This window comes from Uranotaenia lowii, chromosome 1 (genome assembly GCF_029784155.1).
Source record: "Uranotaenia lowii strain MFRU-FL chromosome 1, ASM2978415v1, whole genome shotgun sequence".
Classification (NCBI taxonomy): Eukaryota; Metazoa; Arthropoda; class Insecta; order Diptera; family Culicidae; genus Uranotaenia; species Uranotaenia lowii.
In genome coordinates, this window is record NC_073691.1 from 27181363 (window position 1) to 27204314 (window position 22952).

At 27.8% G+C, this 22952-nt stretch overlaps 2 protein-coding genes across 2 annotated transcripts; both read left to right on the top strand.

Moving 5' to 3' along the window:
• Positions 1-3184: 3184 nt before the first annotated feature.
• Positions 3185-4452, top strand: LOC129758683 (coagulation factor XI-like). The gene is made up of 2 exons (XM_055756263.1): positions 3185-4014; positions 4432-4452. Exons 1-2 carry the CDS (start codon positions 3220-3222, stop codon positions 4450-4452), a joined length of 816 nt encoding a protein of 271 aa, XP_055612238.1. The 5' UTR covers positions 3185-3219.
• A 269-nt stretch (positions 4453-4721) lies between these two features.
• Positions 4722-5630, top strand: LOC129738836 (serine protease gd-like). Its single transcript, XM_055730145.1, has 2 exons — positions 4722-4794; positions 4870-5630. Exon 2 carries the CDS (start codon positions 4896-4898, stop codon positions 5616-5618), a length of 723 nt encoding a protein of 240 aa, XP_055586120.1. The 5' UTR covers positions 4722-4794; positions 4870-4895; the 3' UTR covers positions 5619-5630.
• Positions 5631-22952: the final 17322 nt, after the last annotated feature.

The following is a 22952-nucleotide window of genomic DNA, read 5'->3' on the forward strand; positions in this document are numbered from 1 at the left end:
ACGCCGGGAAGCCACTGTCGTGCGTTTCTTTTGTGATTGATCGGTGGCAGAATGCCTATGACAAATATCCCTCTTCCTGCATGAAGCTCCATAGTACACTGGTTAAGATGTCGGTCTGGCAAAACTACTTGAATGGTGATATGAGTTCGAATCTCCCCACGGCGCTGTGGATATTAATTTTATTTTCTTGTTTATGGGATGGATTATCCAATAGGAACGAAATCCCATAAAATGTTTTTCTTGTTTCGCTTGAATGTAGTGGTCATGCATAATTTTGGTTGGAAGCCGAGTCCTTATGCCAGTTACGGTTTTTCAAACATATCATCTTCGGCACAGTGCACATTTCAGCGCATTATCGGCACAGAGATGTGCTAAATAGGCATTGGATTTTTGCAACCTCTTCTATGGGTGTAGTCGTATCAAAAACTGAAGATCATCATCAATTAAAGGTTGATTAAATTTATGTTTAACTTTGGGTATTGAAGCGGCTTTAGCATTGACTATTGAAGTTGTCAAATTTTCTACAGCCAAATCAATATCTTCAATTGAATTCAGTGGAACGTTTACATCCAAATTACGTTCAATAAAATTACTATATCGCTCCCAGTCAGCTTTTTGAAAGTTAAAAGTTGATTTTAAAGGGTTTTCAATGGGACTTTGCGATAAAGAAAAAGTTACTGGAAGGTGGTCTGAATCGAGGTCCACATGAGTAACTAATTGACTACAATGCTCGCCTAAATCCGTTAGAACCAAATCAATTGTGGAGGGATTTCTAATCGAAGAGAAACAAGTATGCCCATTAGGATATTCAACAGTATAATAACCTGCAGAGCAGTCATTAAATAAAATATTCCCATTTGAATTTGATGAAATATTATTCCAAGATCGGTGTTTTAGATTAAATTCACCAATAATAAAAAAATTAGATTTGTTTCTGGTGAGCTTTTGTAAATCTCCCTTCAAAAAATTTTTCTGTTCACGGCTACATTGAAAAGGCAAATATGCGGCAGTAATTATAATTTTCCCCATAGAAGTTTCTAATTCAATTCCAATTGTTTCTAAGACTTTTGTATTGAAAGAAGGAAGAAGTCTAAATTTGAGACGACTATTGATGACAATAGCTACACTAGACTGGCCCATATAAAAAAAAATCTTTATATTCCACGCGGCACCCCCTAGGTTGGTGCATTTAGGTGAAAAAATGACTTTCTGAAAGTTTCAGGTCATTTGGAAGAAGCACGAGCTGGCGCAAAGGACTTGAAATTTGTATGGAGATTTTCAACAAAATGCATGAAAAATCGACATACTTTCACTCTTTGTGTTGTAAAATATGTTTCCAGAATGCTAGAAAGCTCAGAATTTCAGGAATTGTAGTTCAAACTATGAAAAACAAGTTTGTAGAAGACTGTGACGCGATACGAGTTGACTGTGATGAGTTATCCGCAATTGAATGTGTGATTTTTTTCGCATTTCATCGATATATCGTGAACGGTGTATAGGTGGATTATTAGTACTAACTTGATCGCATTGTCACACAATGAGAATTACAGATAGAAAGTTTGTGTCTTCGGCAAAGTTGTAGCTTATTTTATAACAAATATTTTTGCAAAAAGTTGAAAGAATGGTTTGAAAAACTATAAACTGCTGCATTGTGCGACGACGCGATCGAGATAGTGCGATTATTAGCCCATACACCGTTCACGATATGTCAATGAAATGCAAAAAAAAATCACACATTCAGTTGCGGATAACTCATCACAGTCAACTCGTATTGCGTCACAATCTTCTACGAACTTGTTTTTCATTGTTTGAACTACAATTCCTGAAATTCTGAGCTGTCTAGCATACTAGAAACATATTTTAGAACACAACGAGTGAAATTATGTCGATTTTTCATACATTTTTCAAAAAATCTCCATACAAATTTCAAGTCCTTTGCGCCAGCTCGTGTTTCTTCCAAATGATCTGAAACTTTCAGAAAGTCATTTTTTCACCTAAATGCACCAATCTAGGGGGTGCCGCGTTGAAAAAAATGTTGTAAAAATCATCCCATACAAAGTTGGGCCAGTCTAAGCTACACCCCCACCTTGTCGATCAAGTCGATCATTTCGCAAAATTTTAAAGAAAGCATTGCTTTTCAAGTTATTGTCCGGCTTTAAAAAAGTTTCAGTGATGGCAGCAATATGTATGTTTTGGGATTTCAAAAATAAAAAGAACTCATCTTGGTTAGCCAGCAAAGATCTAGCGTTCCAATTCATAATATTTAAACATCTATTTGGATCCATCAGGGAATCGTAAAGTCATAATAATTTTGTTAGCATAATTAAAAGAAGTTTGGAAAGCTTCAAACATTGAATTTGCTTTCAACATAAGTTGCATCATTTCTATTAAATTTTGATGCAAAAATTTTAATTTTTCCTCGGTAATCTCACCCAAATCAACAAAATTGTTAGGATCAGAAAATGAAGGAGAAGAACAAGTATTTGAATTTCGGGGATTTTCCCAAGCCTTCGCATGAACGTTGAGACTTGGTTTTTTCCCATTTTTATTAGTGTTATCTTATTTTGATCGCCGATGGGATATATTCTTATCTAAGTTTGTGGCATATCGGCAAATTGAAAATCTAATTAGAGAGCAATTATGATAGATATGAAAATTGATAGGTGGAAAGGTCAAAGCTAGAGCGCTTTGGGTAGAAGAAACGAATAGATGGTGAAACTGTGAGCTTAGGGCATTGTTTTTTATCGACAGCATGAAACTGCTTGTGTGATTCTTTACCCGGCATCTGCTGGCTGTTTGTAGTAAGTGACGAAAAAGCCACATTACTACCCACAACCAGCCCAGATGGATCGAACACATGAAGTTGCGTCCGACCGGCCCTTAAGATTGGCTCCTCCGACGCAAAACATTGCCTCTACTGTTCTAGGTTATCGAAGTTTGTTTGCAAGTGAGAGTCAGAGTTTCAATCTCAAGTGAATTCTGTACCAGACGAAAAAATCCCGAATCTCATCCAGTTTCCGTTAAAAAAACAAAAACTGATAACGCGTGAAGCAAGAGGCTGCCCAGTTGCGTGTTGATACCGATTTACGGAGATGTGTTTTTTTTTTCAACTGTTATTTGATAATAAATACACATTCTACTATTCAATTCGATTTTCCATCTTCAGTGGCCAGAGTTTTGTGAACAGCTAAACACTTAAACAGTGGAGATTGTTACGCGATGTTTGCTGCTTTGATTTTGGCAAGTTTCTTACTGAGCATCTCTGCTGCGGAACAGTTCATTTGCGGAATACCTAAAGTTCACAAACGGCCGACTATCAAAGGGGGCAGTTCCGTCAACAGCGGAGATTGGCCCTGGCATTCAGCGGTTTATCACAAAGATAGACATTCATTCAGATATGTTTGTGGCGGAACTCTCATTAGTGAAGAATTTGTGATTACGGCAGCTCACTGTCTGTTTAACGTTGACAACAACCAGCGTTTGAACGGGAACAGAATTTTCGTACGACTTGGTGTTTACAATTTGGACGAAATTAGTGAAGAAACCAAACAATTCCCAGTTCAAAGGATACATATTTATGCTAACTTCAGTAGCAGAAATTTACAGGACGATATTGCCATCTTGGAACTGGCCGAAGTCGTTCGGTTTACAAACTACATTCTGCCGGCATGTTTGAGTATGGAATCCACAACCTCGCAAGGAACAGTAATCGGATGGGGTCTGGTGGAAAATGACGAAATTTCCCCGGTCCTTAAGATAGCGCGTCTTCCTGTTATCGATACATTGAACTGTCTAATCAGTGACCGAGACTATTTCGGACATACGCTTGATAATGGAATGTTTTGTGCTGGTCACAGGAATGGAACAACGGTCTGTAATGGGGACAGTGGAGGTGGATTTTTCGTCAAACATGGCAGTAGCTGGCACCTGCAAGGGATTATCTCTTTCATAAAGAAGCGTCCTGACCATTCCAACTTTTGCACCACGGATAGCTACACCCAAAATTCAGCCTCTGTGCCAATGGCGTGTAGTCAATTTCATAGCATCATTGGTACAAGAAGATAACGCGACCGGCACTGATTCGATTTGCGCCCACCGGCATTAACCTCCCAGCGTAACCGAATTGCGTATGTCTGAATGAAACAAAATAAAAACGTTTTCGCGTCCCTCCCAATCGCATCACAAGCCGAAGAAGGATGGAAATAAATACCGGCCAACACCAGGCAGCCAGCGAACCGAGCACTGTGCGTGTGTATGTAGCAAAAGCAACAACAAAAACATTCCTTCAATTTACCGGCAAACAACACCGGCCAAGCTGCCCGGCTTTAGCAGCTGTGTATATGTAGCGTGTGTATGTAATAGCAGGCAGTAAGCAAAGCACAGTTCTCATTCAATGGGTTTCCCGTTCCTTCACTCCCGTTCCCTGGCAAGACGCTACAATTGGTGATGTGAGTTCGATTCTCACTACAGCGCTGTGGTTTTAATTTTTATTTTCTTGTTTCTGGGATGAATTATCCAATAGGAAGGAAATCCCATAAAATGTTTTTCTTGTTTCGCTTGAATGTAGTGGTCATCATTTTGGTTGGGAGCCGAGTCCTTATGCCAGTTACGGTTTTTCAAACATACCGTCTTCGGCACAGTGCACATTTCAGAGCATTATCGGCACAGAGATGTGCTAAAAAGGCATTGGATTTTTGCAACCTCTTCTATGGGTGTATGCCGGATTTACGAACGTTACGGATTACATCCCCTGGATCAGGAACATAACTAGCATTCGACTGAAAGAAAAAGCCTGTAAGTATCCACTTTAGTTTGATGTTGATATGTGGATTCGAATATTAAACATACTAAATTTTTGTGTTTTGATAGCATCCTCCTGTGGACAACGTAAGCTGATGAAAATGCGCTTCCAAGGATCAAGGGACGAAACGGAAACCGAAATGATATACCACTGGCCGTGGTATGGACTACTTCATACCAACTATGGCATGGGAAGATATTCCATTTGTGAGATTACAATAGTATCGAAAAAATCTGTGGTCACTTCCAGTGGATGCGTATCAGATACACCAGGGAATATGATTGTAAAAGTTGGTCAAAAGCAGGACCGTTTGGGATATATGGAGTATGGCCAAGTGCTCAATGTCAGTAAGGTGATCAAACGCGACGATTTTTTTGCAATATTACACCTTAGCTCTGAGTTAGTGTTTGCCGATTACGTTCAGCCAATTTGTCTTTGGGAGGGCGACACATCACAAGAGCACATTGATGGACAAATTGGATACATGCCAAGTGATTATATAACTTTAGGTTCTCATCATTTCGGGGAAGACGTTGAAAAGAAGGCACGCGATGCAGTTACTTTCGAAATAACTTCAAGCGCAGTTTGTGAAAAAAGCCATCCAGATACCGAAAGCTTTTCAGGAGATAAACTGTTTTGTGCACGCATGCTCAGTGAAAAAATAATTCTTGTCCATCAAGGTTCGGGTCTTTACATACATCATAATAATCGATGGGTGCTACGAGGAATGTCACTGTCCAGGCTCACACCAGATAAAAATTCTGTAGCAATTTTCGTAGATGTAAGGAAATATTTAACATCCGATACGGAGCTGTAAGCAGATGCAACCTTGGGAAATGTCGTGTTCTGTCACTGCTACAAATTTTACATTCTAACACAAATGAAAATTCATGTCCCGTTGCCAATTTCACAAATGTTTATTAATTCTAGAACTCTCTTCGAAATCCTTTGCCACATGTTTCAAACCGAATTAGATTCAAACTTGACGCTGATTTTCTCCCTACCGTCTAATGCTATCATTTTCGAAGTGCCTTTACATGTTTCACCCTGAGGGTTCCTCGTTTTCCTTCAAAGCAGCGGTCGGAAAACTTTGTTAATCACTACCCGAAAATATATTTTTCCTGGAAAACAGCCCGAAGTTCCAGGAAACTGCTGTTTGACCATTTTTTTTTTCGGGGAATTACTGTTCAAGGACCGAAGTAAAGTAACATTTTCTCGATCAATCAAATGATCTGTTCCACAGATGAGAATGAGGATACTTGATCCCTGGAGATACATGATTTCTTCGCTATATCTCAAAACCGGAATGTCTTACAAATATCAAACGTTCTAGAAAAATGTGCCAAATAGAACAAAACGACATAGCTGTTTTCTCACCAAATTAAAAAAAAATCTTATTTGAGTTATTGAGCTTTGTTTGAAAAAAATTAACAAAATTAGACATGTAGAGCTTTTTTTAGCACTTTTAAATGTTTCCCACATGGAAAAATTACAGTAACAATATTTATTCCAATATGTTAATCCTTAGAGTTTAATATGAACTTCATAATGCTATATTTGTAAAGAAATAGTAAACTTTTAATTTTACAAATTAGAAAATTGCGCCTTTAAGTATGCAAGAATTATTAGGTAGTAGACATGCCCAAGTAACAATTTAAGTTTTATTCCAACCTTAACAGTCCGCTTAAGACTATTTCCTAAAGCTACTTTATAAGCCAAAGCGCATTCTACGCTATTAGCGCAACTACTAAGTACTTTAAGGCTAACATATGGCCAAAAGGGACCATTTTGTTAACGTTTTTAAAGCTAATTCTATACGCTATAATAAAACATCCAACAGAATAGTTTTATTCGACCTTATAGACATAGCCTTAAGAAACCTTTCTGAGCTCTTTTAAGACTATCCACATCCTTTAAAACTACGTCAAGGAATCTGATAGGAATTTTACTGTGGGAGCTGTGAAATTTGATAGATAATCTACTGTGGGAGCTTTCTGTTCCGTTTTTTCTCGTGTTATTGCTTCGTCTCCCAAACATTTGGTGATTGGTGATGATTGCATTTAAATTATTTTAAAAATATTTTCATTTTCATTTTTAATATGTCTTAGTATAAAACTTCCTGCAACTTCAGATTTCTAGTGAAATATATACGAAATAGCATAAAAAATATGCGCGCCTAAAAGAAACCAAGGTTTACACAATTTTAAGAATTTTTTAAATTAAAAAATAATAATTTAAGTAACATTTAAATTTGCTCAAATTATGCAATTTTTGTTTTGCATTGAAATTCATACCCTTTACAACAAATAGTACCGCAAACATTGTCAAATTTGTTGAAAATGTCTAGTTTTTTGTATTATAACATTATTTCCAGCAAGATGGCGTCAGTAAATTCAATTCAATTTCACAATTAACATGGCGTACAGTAAGTCAATGTTGAACATCTTAAGGCAGTTGTAAAACGGTTTTGAAATTGTTTTTTGTCGGGTTGAAAAATGTCGTAATAAAACAATTCCAACAAACAGTTTTAAAATGGTTTTAAGAGACCTTGAATCACAACTTCGTTTGACGTTTATCTAAATGAAATACACGCTCATGATGGATTCATCCATTTTTGAGTAAGCTACATTTGTCGCAATAAATTAGATCATTTCGATTTGTTGTTGGCAAAAGGCATTCATGAAACTTTTCGTTTTGTTTCCTTTTGACTATGATTAGAGAATGGTCAATTACCTTTAAATAACAAGTAGGTATTGATATCAAATAATCTCAGACTGTTTAGAAATAGATCATTTTCCGTAATCAAAAGCCTGGCCTTAAAGCTTAATAATAACCCGTATAATTGAGGATTATAACCAAACGATTTCTTAAATCGACAAATGACGATTTGATGAAGCGCAATAACAAGTTTAGCAAACGATTATAGAAACAGTGAAATACATTGCCTGAACCGTGAATTCCGAAATAATCGTATTTTGGATATGTAGTTAGGTTATGTAACTGTTAAAAACTGTTAAAACAGTTGTATGGGAGAACTTTTCTGCAAACAGTATGCTAACGATTTAGGTAACGATATTATTAATAGTATGCAACATATAAAACTATAATGGTTATTGTTGCAATTGGAAGCGATAAAACGATTTAATAAAACGTGCATCGGATATTTTGCTAACGATAATCAAAACTATATTACGCTTCAAATAAATCGTAATTTTCAATGATCGGCCATTGCTAATAGTCTTCATCCAGATTATTTATATCATCTGAAACTTGTTGAGGCTGATGAAAGTATAGAATGAGCATTTTCACTTGTAATGAAGCTCAATTTCTCCGTCTTTGCTGAGGAGAAGCCGATCGATTCAGATGAACGGTTCTGGGATCGATCCATCTAAAAAATCGAAGCTTGAAGATCGATCTCCGATTAATCGATCTTTTCCATTTGGAACAAGAGGGAACTGCCTTTTATTTAAAATATGCAAAAAGACCCTTATTTTCTAACTTGTATAATCCTTCTACATATGGAATGAGAAAAAAATCAAGCGGTTTTATATAAGGTGAACAGGAGTTTGTGTTTTAAAACAATACTCCAAAATCCAAATATCTTTGAAACGCTTTGATGTTTTAAGTAATTTTGTCATTTAGTAATTTATTTCAATTTAGTCAAGTTTGTCCATTTTTTTTTGGTTTTTGAATTTTTGTCAATTTGGCCAAAATGGTCGATTTGGAAAATTTTGTGTTAGTTTCATCCTATTTATCAATATGTTCTGTCATTTGTGTAATTTTTGTCATTTGTGTAATTTTTGTCAATTTTGTCAATTTTGTCAAATTTGTCAATTTTGTCAATTTTGTCAATTTTGTCAATTAAGTCAATTTTGTCAATTTTGTCAATTTTGTCAATTTTGTCAATTTTGTCAATTTTGTCAATTTTGTCAATTTTGTCAATTTTGTCAATTTTGTCAATTTTGTCAATTTTGTCAATTTTGTCAATTTTGTCAATTTTGTCAATTTTGTCAATTTTGTCAATTTTGTCAATTTTGTCAATTTTGTCAATTTTGTCAATTTTGTCAATTTTAGCTTAGCTTAGCTTAGCTTAGCTTGATTAACTACTAATTTTGTCAATTTTGTCAATTTTGTCAATTTTGTCAATTTTGTCAATTTTGTCAATTTTGTCAATTTTGTCAGTTTTGGCAATTTTGGCAATTTTGTCAATTTAGTCAATTTTGTCAATTTTGTCAATTTTGGCAAATTTGTCAATTTTGTCAATTTTGTCAATTTTGTCAATTTTGTCAATTTTGTCAATTTTGTCAATTTTGTCAATTTTGTCAATTTTGTCAATTTTGTCAATTTTGTCAATTTTGTCAATTTTGTCAATTTTGTCAATTTTGTCAATTTTGTCGATTTTGTCAATTTTGTCAATTTTGTCAATTTTGTCAATTTTGTCAATTTTGTCAATTTTGTCAATTTTGTCAATTTTGTCAATTTTGTCAATTTTGTCAATTTTGTCAATTTTGTCAATTTTGTCAATTTTGTCAATTTTGTCAATTTTGTCAATTTTGTCAATTTTGTCAATTTTGTCAATTTTGTCAATTTTGTCAATTTTGTCAATTTTGTCAATTTTGTCAATTTTGTCAATTTTGTCAATTTTGTCAATTTTGTCAATTTTGTCAATTTTTTCAATTTTGTCAATTTTGTCAATTTTGTCAATTTTGTCAATTTTGTCAATTTTGTCAAATTTGTCAATTTTGTCAATTTTGTCAATTTTGTCAATTTTGTCAATTTTGTCAATTTTGTCAATTTTGTCAATTTTGTCAATTTTGTCAATTTTGTCAATTTTGTCAATTTTGTCAATTTTGTCAATTTTGTCAATTTTGTCAATTTTGTCAATTTTGTCAATTTTGTCAATTTTGTCAATTTTGTCAATTTTGTCAATTTTGTCAATTTTGTCAATTTTGTCAATTTTGTCAATTTTGTCAATTTTGTCAATTTTGTCAATTTTGTCAATTTTGTCAATTTTGTCAATTTTGTCAATTTTGTCAATTTTGTCAATTTTGTCAATTTTGTCAATTTTGTCAATTTTGTCAATTTTGTCAATTTTGTCAATTTTGTCAATTTTGTCAATTTTGTCAATTTTGTCAATTTTGTCAATTTTGTCAATTTTGTCAATTTTGTCGATTTTGTCAATTTTGTCAATTTTGTCAATTTTGTCAATTTTGTCAATTTTGTCAATTTTGTCAATTTTGTCAATTTTGTCAATTTTGTCAATTTTGTCAATTTTGTCAATTTTGTCAATTTTGTCAATTTTGTCAATTTTGTCAATTTTGTCAATTTTGTCAATTTTGTCAATTTTGTCAATTTTGTCAATTTTGTCAATTTTGTCAATTTTGTCAATTTTGTCAATTTTGTCAATTTTGTCAATTTTGTCAATTTTGTCAATTTTGTCAATTTTGTCAATTTTGTCAATTATGGCAATTTTGTCAATTTTGTCAATTTTGTCAATTTTGTCAATTTTGTCAATTTTGTCAATTTTGTCAATTTTGTCAATTTTGTCAATTTTGTCAATTTTGTCAATTTTGTCAATTTTGTCAATTTTGTCAATTTTGTCAATTTTGTCAATTTTGTCAATTTTGTCAATTTTGTCAATTTTGTCAATTTTGTCAATTTTGTCAATTTTGTCAATTTTGTCAATTTTGTCAATTTTGTCAATTTTGTCAATTTTGTCAATTTTGTCAATTTTGTCAATTTTGTCAATTTTGTCAATTTTGTCAATTTTGTCAATTTTGTCAATTTAGTTAATTTTGTCAATTTTGTCAATTTTGTCAATTTTGTCAATTTTGTCAATTTTGTCAATTTTGTCAATTTTGTCAATTTTGTCAATTTTGTCAATTTTGTCAATTTTGTCAATTTTGTCAATTTCGTCAATTTTGTCAATTTTGTCAATTTTGTCAATTTTGTCAATTTTGTCAATTTTGTCAATTTTGTCAACTTTGTCAATTTTGTCAATTTTGTCAATTTTGTCAATTTTGTCAATTTTGTCAATTTTGTCAATTTTGTCAATTTTGTCAATTTTGTCAATTTTGTCAATTTTGTCAATTTTGTCAATTTTGTCAATTTTGTCAATTTTGTCAATTTTGTCAATTTTGTCAATTTTGTCAATTTTGTCAATTTTGTCAATTTTGTCAATTTTGTCAATTTTGTCAATTTTGTCAATTTTGTCAATTTTGTCAATTTTGTCAATTTTGTCAATTTTGTCAATTTTGTCAATTTTGTCAATTTTGTCAATTTTGTCAATTTTGTCAATTTTGTCAATTTTGTCAATTTTGTCAATTTTGTCAATTTTGTCAATTTTGTCAATTTTGTCAATTTTGTCAATTTTGTCAATTTTGTCAATTTTGTCAATTTTGTCAATTTTGTCAATTTTGTCAATTTTGTCAATTTTGTCAATTTTGTCAATTTTGTCAATTTTGTCAATTTTGTGAATTTTGTGTATTTTGTCAGTTTTGTCAATTTTGTCAATTTTGTCAATTTTGTCAATTTTGTCAATTTTGTGAATTTTGTGTATTTTGTCAGTTTTGTCAATTTTGTCAATTTTGTCAATTTTGTCAATTAAGTTAATTTTGTCAGTTTTGTCAATTTTGTCAATTTAGTCAATTTTGTCAATTTTGTCAATTTTGTCAATTTTGTCAATTTTGTCAATTTTGTCAATTTTGTCAATTTTGTCAATTTTGTTAATTTTGTCAATTTTGTCAATTTTGTCAATTTTGTCAATTTAGTCAATTTAGTCAATTTTGTCAATTTTGTCAATTTTGTCAATTTTGTCAATTTTGTCAATTTTGTCAATTTTGTCAATTTTGTCAATTTTGTCAATTTTGTCAATTTTGTCAATTTTGTCAATTTTGTCAATTTTGTCAATTTTGTCAATTTTGTCAATTTTGTCAATTTTGTCAATTTTGTCAATTTTGTCAATTTTGTCAATTTAGTCAATTTTGTCAATTTAGTCAATTTAGTCAATTTAGTCAAATTAGTCAATGTAGTCAATTTGGCCAATTTGGTCAATTTTGTCAATTTTGTAAATTTAGTGAATTTTGTCAATTTTGTCAATTTTGTAAATTTTGTCAATTTTGTCAATTTTGTCAATTTAGTCAATTTTGTCAATTTTGTCAATTTTGTCAATTTTGTCAATTTTGTCAATTTTGTCAATTTTGTCAATTTTGTCAATTTTGCCAATTTTGCCAATTTTGCCAATTTTGTCAATTTTGTCAATTTTGTCAATTTTGTCAATTTAGTAAATTTTGTCAATTTTGTAAATTTTGTCAATTTTGTCAATTTTGTAAATTTTGTAAATTTTGTCAATTTTGTCAATTTTGTCAATTTTGTCAATTTTGTCAATTTTGTCAATTTTGTCAATTTTGTCAATTTTGTCAATTTTGTCAATTTTGTCAATTTTGTCAATTTTGTCAATTTTGTCAATTTTGTCAATTTTGTCAATTTTGTCAATTTTGTCAATTTTGTCAATTTTGTCAATTTGGTCAATTTTGTCAATTTTGTCAATTTTGTCAATTTTGTCAATTTTGTCAATTTTGTCAATTTTGTCAATTTGGTCAATTTGGTCAATTTTGTAAATTGTATCAATTTTGTAAATTGTATCAATTTTGTAAATTGTATCAATTTTGTCAATTTTGTCAATTAAGTCAATTTAGTCAATATTGTCAATTTTGTGAATTTAGAAAATTTTGTAAATTTTGTAAATTTTGTCAATTTTGTCATTTTTGTCAATTCTGCCATATTGGTCAATTTTGTCAATTTTGTGAATTTTGTCAATTTTGTCAATTTTGTCAATTTTGTCAATTTTGTCAATTTTGTCAATTTTGTCAATTTTATCAATTTTGTCAATTTTGTCAATTTTGTCAATTTTGTCAATTTTGTCAATTTTGTCAATTTTGTCAATTTTGTCAATTTTGTCAATTTTGTCAATTTTGTCAATTTTGTCAATTTTGTCAATTTTGTCAATTTTGTCAATTTTGCCAATTTTGTCAATTTTGTCAATTTTGTCAATTTTGTCAATTTTGTCAATTTTGTCAATTTTGTCAATTTTGTCAATTTTGTCAATTTTGTCAATTTTGTCAATTTTGTCAATTTTGTCAATTTTGACAATTTTGACAATTTTGTCAATTTTGTCAATTTTGTCAATTTTGTCAATTTTGTCAATTTTGTCAATTTTGTCAATTTTGTCAATTTTGTCAATTTTTTCAATTTTGTCAATTTTGTCAATTTTGTCAATTTTGTCAACTTTGTCAATTTTGTCAATTTTGTCAATTTTGTCAATTTTGTCAATTTTGTCAATTTTGTCAATTTTGTCAATTTTGTCAATTTTGTCAATTTTGTCAATTTTGTCAATTTTGTCAATTTTGTCAATTTTGTCAATTTTGTCAATTTTGTCAATTTTGTCAATTTTGTCAATTTTGTCAATTTTGTCAATTTTGTCAATTTTGTCAATTTTGTCAATTTTGTCAATTTTGTCAATTTTGTCAATTTTGTCAATTTTGTCAATTTTGTCAATTTTGTCAATTTAGTCAATTTTGTCAATTTTGTCAATTTTGTCAATTTTGTCAATTTTGTCAATTTTGTCAATTTTGTCAATTTTGTCAATTTTGTCAATTTTGTCAATTTTGTCAATTTTGTCAATTTTGTCAATTTTGTCAATTTTGCCAATTTTGCCAATTTTGCCAATTTCGTCAATTTTGTCAATTTTGTCAATTTTGTAAATTTTGTCAATTTTGTAAATTTTGTCAATTTTGTCAATTTTGTAAATTTTGTCAATTTTGTCAATTTTGTCAATTTTGTCAATTTTGTCAATTTTGTCAATTTTGTCAATTTTGTCAATTTTGTCAATTTTGTCAATTTTGTCAATTTTGTCAATTTTGTCAATTTTGTCAATTTTGTCAATTTTGTCAATTTTGTCAATTTTGCCAATTTTGCCAATTTTGCCAATTTTGTCAATTTTGTCAATTTTGTCAATTTTGTCAATTTTGTAAATTTTGTCAATTTTGAAAATTTTGTCAATTTTGTCAATTTTGTAAATTTTGTAAATTTTGTCAATTTTGTCAATTTTGTCAATTTTGTCAATTTTGTCAATTTTGTCAATTTTGTCAATTTTGTCAATTTTGTCAATTTTGTCAATTTTGTCAATTTTGTCAATTTTGTCAATTTTGTCAATTTTGTCAATTTTGTCAATTTTGTCAATTTGGTCAATTTTGTCAATTTTCTTAATTTTGTCAATTTTGTCAATTTTGTCAATTTTGTCAATTTTGTCAATTTGGTCAATTTTGTCAATTTTGTCAATTGTATCAATTTTGTCAATTTTGTCAATTAAGTCAATTTAGTCAATATTGTCAATTTTGTGAATTTAGTAAATTTTGTAAATTTTGTAAATTTTGTCAATTTTGTCATTTTTGTCAATTTTGCCATATTGGTCAATTTTGTCAATTTTGTGAATTTTGCCAATTTTGTCAATTTTGTCAATTTTGTCAATTTTGTCAATTTTGTCAATTTTGTCAATTTTGTCAATTTTGTCAATTTTGCAATGTTGTCAATTTTGCAATGTTGTCAATTTTGTCAATTTTGTCAATTATGTCAATTTTGTCAATTTTGTCTATTTTGTCAATTTTGTCAATTTTGTCAATTTTGTCAATTTTGTCAATTTTGTCAATTTTGTCAATTTTGTCAATTTTGTCAATTTTGTCAATTTTGTCAATTTTGTCAATTTTGTCAATTTTGTCAATTTTGTCAAGTTAGCCAATTTTGTCAATTTTCTTAATTTTGTCAATTTTGTCAATTTTGTCAATTTTGTCAATTTTGTCAATTTTGTCAATTTTGTCAATTTTGTCAATTTTGTCAATTTTGTCAATTTTGTGAATTTTGTCAATTTTGTCAATTTAGTCAATTTAGTCAATTTTGTCAATTTTGACAATTTTGTCAATTTTGTCAATTTTGTCAATTTTGTCAATTTTGTCAATTTTGTCAATTTTGTCAATTTTGTCAATTTTGTCAATTTTGTCAATTTTGTCAATTTTGTCAATTTTGTCAATTTTGTCAATTTTGTCAATTTTGTCAATTTTGTCAATTTTGTCAATTTTGTCAATTTTGTCAATTTTGTCAATTTTGTCAATTTTGTCAATTTTGGCAATTTTGTCAATTTTGTCAATTATGTCAATTTTGTCAATTTTGTCAATTTCGTCAATTTTGTCAATTTTGTCAATTTTGTCAATTTTGTCAATTTTGTCAATTTTGTCAATTTTGTCAATTTTGTCAATTTTGTCAATTTTGTCAATTTTGTCAATTTTGTCAATTTTGTCAATTTTGTCAATTTTGTCAATTTTGTCAATTTTGTCAATTTTGTCAATTTTGTCAATTTTGTCAATTTTGTCAATTTTGTCAATTTTGTCAATTTTGTCAATTTTGTCAATTTTGTCAATTTTGTCAATTTTGTCAATTTTGTCAATTTTGTCAATTTTGTCAATTTTGTCAATTTTGTCAATTTTGTCAATTTTGTCAATTTTGTCAATTTTGTCAATTTTGTCAATTTTGTCAATTTTGTCAATTTAGTCAATTTAGTCAATTTAGTTATTTTTGTCAATTTTGTCAATTTTGTCAATTTTGTCAATTTTGTCAATTTTGTCAATTTTGTCAATTTTGTCAATTTTGTCAATTTTGTCAATTTTGTCAATTTTGTCAATTTTGTCAATTTTGTCAATTTTGTCAATTTCGTCAATTTTGTCAATTTTGTCAATTTTGTCAATTTTGTCAATTTTGTCAATTTTGTCAATTTTGTCAATTTTGTCAATTTTGTCAACTTTGTCCATTTTGTCAATTTTGTCAATTTTGTCAATTTTGTCAATTTTGTCAATTTTGTCAATTTTGTCAATTTTGTCAATTTTGTCAATTTTGTCAATTTTGTCAATTTTGTCAATTTTGTCAATTTTGTCAATTTTGTCAATTTTGTCAATTTTGTCAATTTTGTCAATTTTGTCAATTTTGTCAATTTTGTCAATTTGGTCAATTTTGTCAATTTTCTTAATTTTGTCAATTTTGTCAATTTTGTCAATTTTGTCAATTTTGTCAATTTGGTCAATTTTGTCAATTTTGTCAATTGTATCAATTTTGTCAATTTTGTCAATTAAGTCAATTTAGTCAATATTGTCAATTTTGTGAATTTAGTAAATTTTGTAAATTTTGTAAATTTTGTCAATTTTGTCATTTTTGTCAATTTTGCCATATTGGTCAATTTTGTCAATTTTGTGAATTTTGCCAATTTTGTCAATTTTGTCAATTTTGTCAATTTTGTCAATTTTGTCAATTTTGTCAATTTTGTCAATTTTGTCAATTTTGCAATGTTGTCAATTTTGCAATGTTGTCAATTTTGTCAATTTTGTCAATTATGTCAATTTTGTCAATTTTGTCTATTTTGTCAATTTTGTCAATTTTGTCAATTTTGTCAATTTTGTCAATTTTGTCAATTTTGTCAATTTTGTCAATTTTGTCAATTTTGTCAATTTTGTCAATTTTGTCAATTTTGTCAATTTTGTCAATTTTGTCAATTTTGTCAAGTTAGCCAATTTTGTCAATTTTCTTAATTTTGTCAATTTTGTCAATTTTGTCAATTTTGTCAATTTTGTCAATTTTGTCAATTTTGTCAATTTTGTCAATTTTGTCAATTTTGTGAATTTTGTCAATTTTGTCAATTTAGTCAATTTAGTCAATTTTGTCAATTTTGACAATTTTGTCAATTTTGTCAATTTTGTCAATTTTGTCAATTTTGTCAATTTTGTCAATTTTGTCAATTTTGTCAATTTTGTCAATTTTGTCAATTTTGTCAATTTTGTCAATTTTGTCAATTTTGTCAATTTTGTCAATTTTGTCAATTTTGTCAATTTTGTCAATTTTGTCAATTTTGTCAATTTTGTCAATTTTGTCAATTTTGGCAATTTTGTCAATTTTGTCAATTATGTCAATTTTGTCAATTTTGTCAATTTCGTCAATTTTGTCAATTTTGTCAATTTTGTCAATTTTGTCAATTTTGTCAATTTTGTCAATTTTGTCAATTTTGTCAATTTTGTCAATTTTGTCAATTTTGTCAATTTTGTCAATTTTGTCAATTTTGTCAATTTTGTCAATTTTGTCAATTTTGTCAATTTTGTCAATTTTGTCAATTTTGTCAATTTTGTCAATTTTGTCAATTTTGTCAATTTTGTCAATTTTGTCAATTTTGTCAATTTTGTCAATTTTGTCAATTTTGTCAATTTTGTCAATTTTGTCAATTTTGTCAATTTTGTCAATTTTGTCAATTTTGTCAATTTTGTCAATTTTGTCAATTTTGTCAATTTTGTCAATTTAGTCAATTTAGTCAATTTAGTTATTTTTGTCAATTTTGTCAATTTTGTCAATTTTGTCAATTTTGTCAATTTTGTCAATTTTGTCAATTTTGTCAATTTTGTCAATTTTGTCAATTTTGTCAATTTTGTCAATTTTGTCAATTTTGTCAATTTTGTCAATTTCGTCAATTTTGTCAATTTTGTCAATTTTGTCAATTTTGTCAATTTTGTCAATTTTGTCAATTTTGTCAATTTTGTCAATTTTGTCAACTTTGTCCATTTTGTCAATTTTGTCAATTTTGTCAATTTTGTCAATTTTGTCAATTTTGTCAATTTTGTCAATTTTGTCAATTTTGTCAATTTTGTCAATTTTGTCAATTTTGTCAATTTAGTCAATTTAGTTATTTTTGTCAATTTTGTCAATTTTGTCAATTTTGTCAATTTTGTCAATTTTGTCAATTTTGTCAATTTTGTCAATTTTGTCAATTTTGTCAATTTTGTCAATTTTGTCAATTTCGTCAATTTTGTCAATTTTGTCAATTTTGTCAATTTTGTCAATTTTGTCAATTTTGTCAATTTTGTCAATTTTGTCAATTTTGTCAACTTTGTCCATTTTGTCAATTTTGTCAATTTTGTCAATTTTGTCAATTTTGTCAATTTTGTCAATTTTGTCAATTTTGTCAATTTTGTCAATTTTGTCAATTTTGTCAATTTTGTCAATTTTGTCAATTTTGTCAATTTTGTCAATTTTGTCAATTTTGTCAATTTTGTCAATTTTGTCAATTTTGTCAATTTTGTCAATTTTGTCAATTTTGTCAATTTTGTCAATTTTGTCAATTTTGTCAATTTTGTCAATTTTGTCAATTTTGTCAATTTTGTCAATTTTGTCAATTTTGTCAATTTTGTCAATTTTGTCAATTTTGTCAATTTTGTCAATTTTGTCAATTTTGTCAATTTTGTCAATTTTGTCAATTTTGTCAATTTTGTCAATTTTGTCAATTTTGTCAACTTTGTCAATTTTGTCAATTTTGTCAATTTTGTCAATTTTGTCAATTTTGTCAATTTTGTCAATTTTGTCAATTTTGTCAATTTTGTCAATTTTGTCAATTTAGTCAATTTAGTCAATTTAGTTATTTTTGTCAATTTTGTCAATTTTGTCAATTTTGTCAATTTTGTCAATTTTGTCAATTTTGTCAATTTTGTCAATTTTGTCAATTTTGTCAATTTTGTCAATTTTGTCAATTTTGTCAATTTTGTCAATTTCGTCAATTTTGTCAATTTTGTCAATTTTGTCAATTTTGTCAATTTTGTCAATTTTGTCAATTTTGTCAATTTTGTCAATTTTGTCAATTTTGTCAATTTTGTCAATTTTGTCAATTTTGTCAATTTTGTCAATTTGGTCAATTTGGTCAATTTTGTAAATTGTATCAATTTTGTAAATTGTATCAATTTTGTAAATTGTATCAATTTTGTCAATTTTGTCAATTAAGTCAATTTAGTCAATATTGTCAATTTTGTGAATTTAGAAAATTTTGTAAATTTTGTAAATTTTGTCAATTTTGTCATTTTTGTCAATTCTGCCATATTGGTCAATTTTGTCAATTTTGTGAATTTTGTCAATTTTGTCAATTTTGTCAATTTTGTCAATTTTGTCAATTTTGTCAATTTTGTCAATTTTATCAATTTTGTCAATTTTGTCAATTTTGTCAATTTTGTCAATTTTGTCAATTTTGTCAATTTTGTCAATTTTGTCAATTTTGTCAATTTTGTCAATTTTGTCAATTTTGTCAATTTTGTCAATTTTGTCAATTTTGTCAATTTTGCCAATTTTGTCAATTTTGTCAATTTTGTCAATTTTGTCAATTTTGTCAATTTTGTCAATTTTGTCAATTTTGTCAATTTTGTCAATTTTGTCAATTTTGTCAATTTTGTCAATTTTGTCAATTTTGACAATTTTGACAATTTTGTCAATTTTGTCAATTTTGTCAATTTTGTCAATTTTGTCAATTTTGTCAATTTTGTCAATTTTGTCAATTTTGTCAATTTTTTCAATTTTGTCAATTTTGTCAATTTTGTCAATTTTGTCAACTTTGTCAATTTTGTCAATTTTGTCAATTTTGTCAATTTTGTCAATTTTGTCAATTTTGTCAATTTTGTCAATTTTGTCAATTTTGTCAATTTTGTCAATTTTGTCAATTTTGTCAATTTTGTCAATTTTGTCAATTTTGTCAATTTTGTCAATTTTGTCAATTTTGTCAATTTTGTCAATTTTGTCAATTTTGTCAATTTTGTCAATTTTGTCAATTTTGTCAATTTTGTCAATTTTGTCAATTTTGTCAATTTTGTCAATTTTGTCAATTTTGTCAATTTAGTCAATTTTGTCAATTTTGTCAATTTTGTCAATTTTGTCAATTTTGTCAATTTTGTCAATTTTGTCAATTTTGTCAATTTTGTCAATTTTGTCAATTTTGTCAATTTTGTCAATTTTGTCAATTTTGTCAATTTTGTCAATTTTGCCAATTTTGCCAATTTTGCCAATTTCGTCAATTTTGTCAATTTTGTCAATTTTGTAAATTTTGTCAATTTTGTAAATTTTGTCAATTTTGTCAATTTTGTAAATTTTGTCAATTTTGTCAATTTTGTCAATTTTGTCAATTTTGTCAATTTTGTCAATTTTGTCAATTTTGTCAATTTTGTCAATTTTGTCAATTTTGTCAATTTTGTCAATTTTGTCAATTTTGTCAATTTTGTCAATTTTGTCAATTTTGTCAATTTTGCCAATTTTGCCAATTTTGCCAATTTTGTCAATTTTGTCAATTTTGTCAATTTTGTCAATTTTGTCAATTTTGTAAATTTTGTCAATTTTGAAAATTTTGTCAATTTTGTCAATTTTGTAAATTTTGTAAATTTTGTCAATTTTGTCAATTTTGTCAATTTTGTCAATTTTGTCAATTTTGTCAATTTTGTCAATTTTGTCAATTTTGTCAATTTTGTCAATTTTGTCAATTTTGTCAATTTTGTCAATTTTGTCAATTTTGTCAATTTTGTCAATTTGGTCAATTTTGTCAATTTTCTTAATTTTGTCAATTTTGTCAATTTTGTCAATTTTGTCAATTTTGTCAATTTGGTCAATTTTGTCAATTTTGTCAATTGTATCAATTTTGTCAATTTTGTCAATTAAGTCAATTTAGTCAATATTGTCAATTTTGTGAATTTAGTAAATTTTGTAAATTTTGTAAATTTTGTCAATTTTGTCATTTTTGTCAATTTTGCCATATTGGTCAATTTTGTCAATTTTGTGAATTTTGCCAATTTTGTCAATTTTGTCAATTTTGTCAATTTTGTCAATTTTGTCAATTTTGTCAATTTTGTCAATTTTGTCAATTTTGCAATGTTGTCAATTTTGCAATGTTGTCAATTTTGTCAATTTTGTCAATTATGTCAATTTTGTCAATTTTGTCTATTTTGTCAATTTTGTCAATTTTGTCAATTTTGTCAATTTTGTCAATTTTGTCAATTTTGTCAATTTTGTCAATTTTGTCAATTTTGTCAATTTTGTCAATTTTGTCAATTTTGTCAATTTTGTCAATTTTGTCAATTTTGTCAAGTTAGCCAATTTTGTCAATTTTCTTAATTTTGTCAATTTTGTCAATTTTGTCAATTTTGTCAATTTTGTCAATTTTGTCAATTTTGTCAATTTTGTCAATTTTGTCAATTTTGTCAATTTTGTGAATTTTGTCAATTTTGTCAATTTAGTCAATTTAGTCAATTTTGTCAATTTTGACAATTTTGTCAATTTTGTCAATTTTGTCAATTTTGTCAATTTTGTCAATTTTGTCAATTTTGTCAATTTTGTCAATTTTGTCAATTTTGTCAATTTTGTCAATTTTGTCAATTTTGTCAATTTTGTCAATTTTGTCAATTTTGTCAATTTTGTCAATTTTGTCAATTTTGTCAATTTTGTCAATTTTGTCAATTTTGTCAATTTTGTCAATTTTGTCAATTTTGGCAATTTTGTCAATTTTGTCAATTATGTCAATTTTGTCAATTTTGTCAATTTCGTCAATTTTGTCAATTTTGTCAATTTTGTCAATTTTGTCAATTTTGTCAATTTTGTCAATTTTGTCAATTTTGTCAATTTTGTCAATTTTGTCAATTTTGTCAATTTTGTCAATTTTGTCAATTTTGTCAATTTTGTCAATTTTGTCAATTTTGTCAATTTTGTCAATTTTGTCAATTTTGTCAATTTTGTCAATTTTGTCAATTTTGTCAATTTTGTCAATTTTGTCAATTTTGTCAATTTTGTCAATTTTGTCAATTTTGTCAATTTTGTCAATTTTGTCAATTTTGTCAATTTTGTCAATTTTGTCAATTTTGTCAATTTTGTCAATTTTGTCAATTTTGTCAATTTTGTCAATTTTGTCAATTTAGTCAATTTAGTCAATTTAGTTATTTTTGTCAATTTTGTCAATTTTGTCAATTTTGTCAATTTTGTCAATTTTGTCAATTTTGTCAATTTTGTCAATTTTGTCAATTTTGTCAATTTTGTCAATTTTGTCAATTTTGTCAATTTTGTCAATTTTGTCAATTTCGTCAATTTTGTCAATTTTGTCAATTTTGTCAATTTTGTCAATTTTGTCAATTTTGTCAATTTTGTCAATTTTGTCAATTTTGTCAACTTTGTCCATTTTGTCAATTTTGTCAATTTTGTCAATTTTGTCAATTTTGTCAATTTTGTCAATTTTGTCAATTTTGTCAATTTTGTCAATTTTGTCAATTTTGTCAATTTTGTCAATTTTGTCAATTTTGTCAATTTTGTCAATTTTGTCAATTTTGTCAATTTTGTCAATTTTGTCAATTTTGTCAATTTTGTCAATTTGGTCAATTTTGTCAATTTTCTTAATTTTGTCAATTTTGTCAATTTTGTCAATTTTGTCAATTTTGTCAATTTGGTCAATTTTGTCAATTTTGTCAATTGTATCAATTTTGTCAATTTTGTCAATTAAGTCAATTTAGTCAATATTGTCAATTTTGTGAATTTAGTAAATTTTGTAAATTTTGTAAATTTTGTCAATTTTGTCATTTTTGTCAATTTTGCCATATTGGTCAATTTTGTCAATTTTGTGAATTTTGCCAATTTTGTCAATTTTGTCAATTTTGTCAATTTTGTCAATTTTGTCAATTTTGTCAATTTTGTCAATTTTGTCAATTTTGCAATGTTGTCAATTTTGCAATGTTGTCAATTTTGTCAATTTTGTCAATTATGTCAATTTTGTCAATTTTGTCTATTTTGTCAATTTTGTCAATTTTGTCAATTTTGTCAATTTTGTCAATTTTGTCAATTTTGTCAATTTTGTCAATTTTGTCAATTTTGTCAATTTTGTCAATTTTGTCAATTTTGTCAATTTTGTCAATTTTGTCAATTTTGTCAAGTTAGCCAATTTTGTCAATTTTCTTAATTTTGTCAATTTTGTCAATTTTGTCAATTTTGTCAATTTTGTCAATTTTGTCAATTTTGTCAATTTTGTCAATTTTGTCAATTTTGTGAATTTTGTCAATTTTGTCAATTTAGTCAATTTAGTCAATTTTGTCAATTTTGACAATTTTGTCAATTTTGTCAATTTTGTCAATTTTGTCAATTTTGTCAATTTTGTCAATTTTGTCAATTTTGTCAATTTTGTCAATTTTGTCAATTTTGTCAATTTTGTCAATTTTGTCAATTTTGTCAATTTTGTCAATTTTGTCAATTTTGTCAATTTTGTCAATTTTGTCAATTTTGTCAA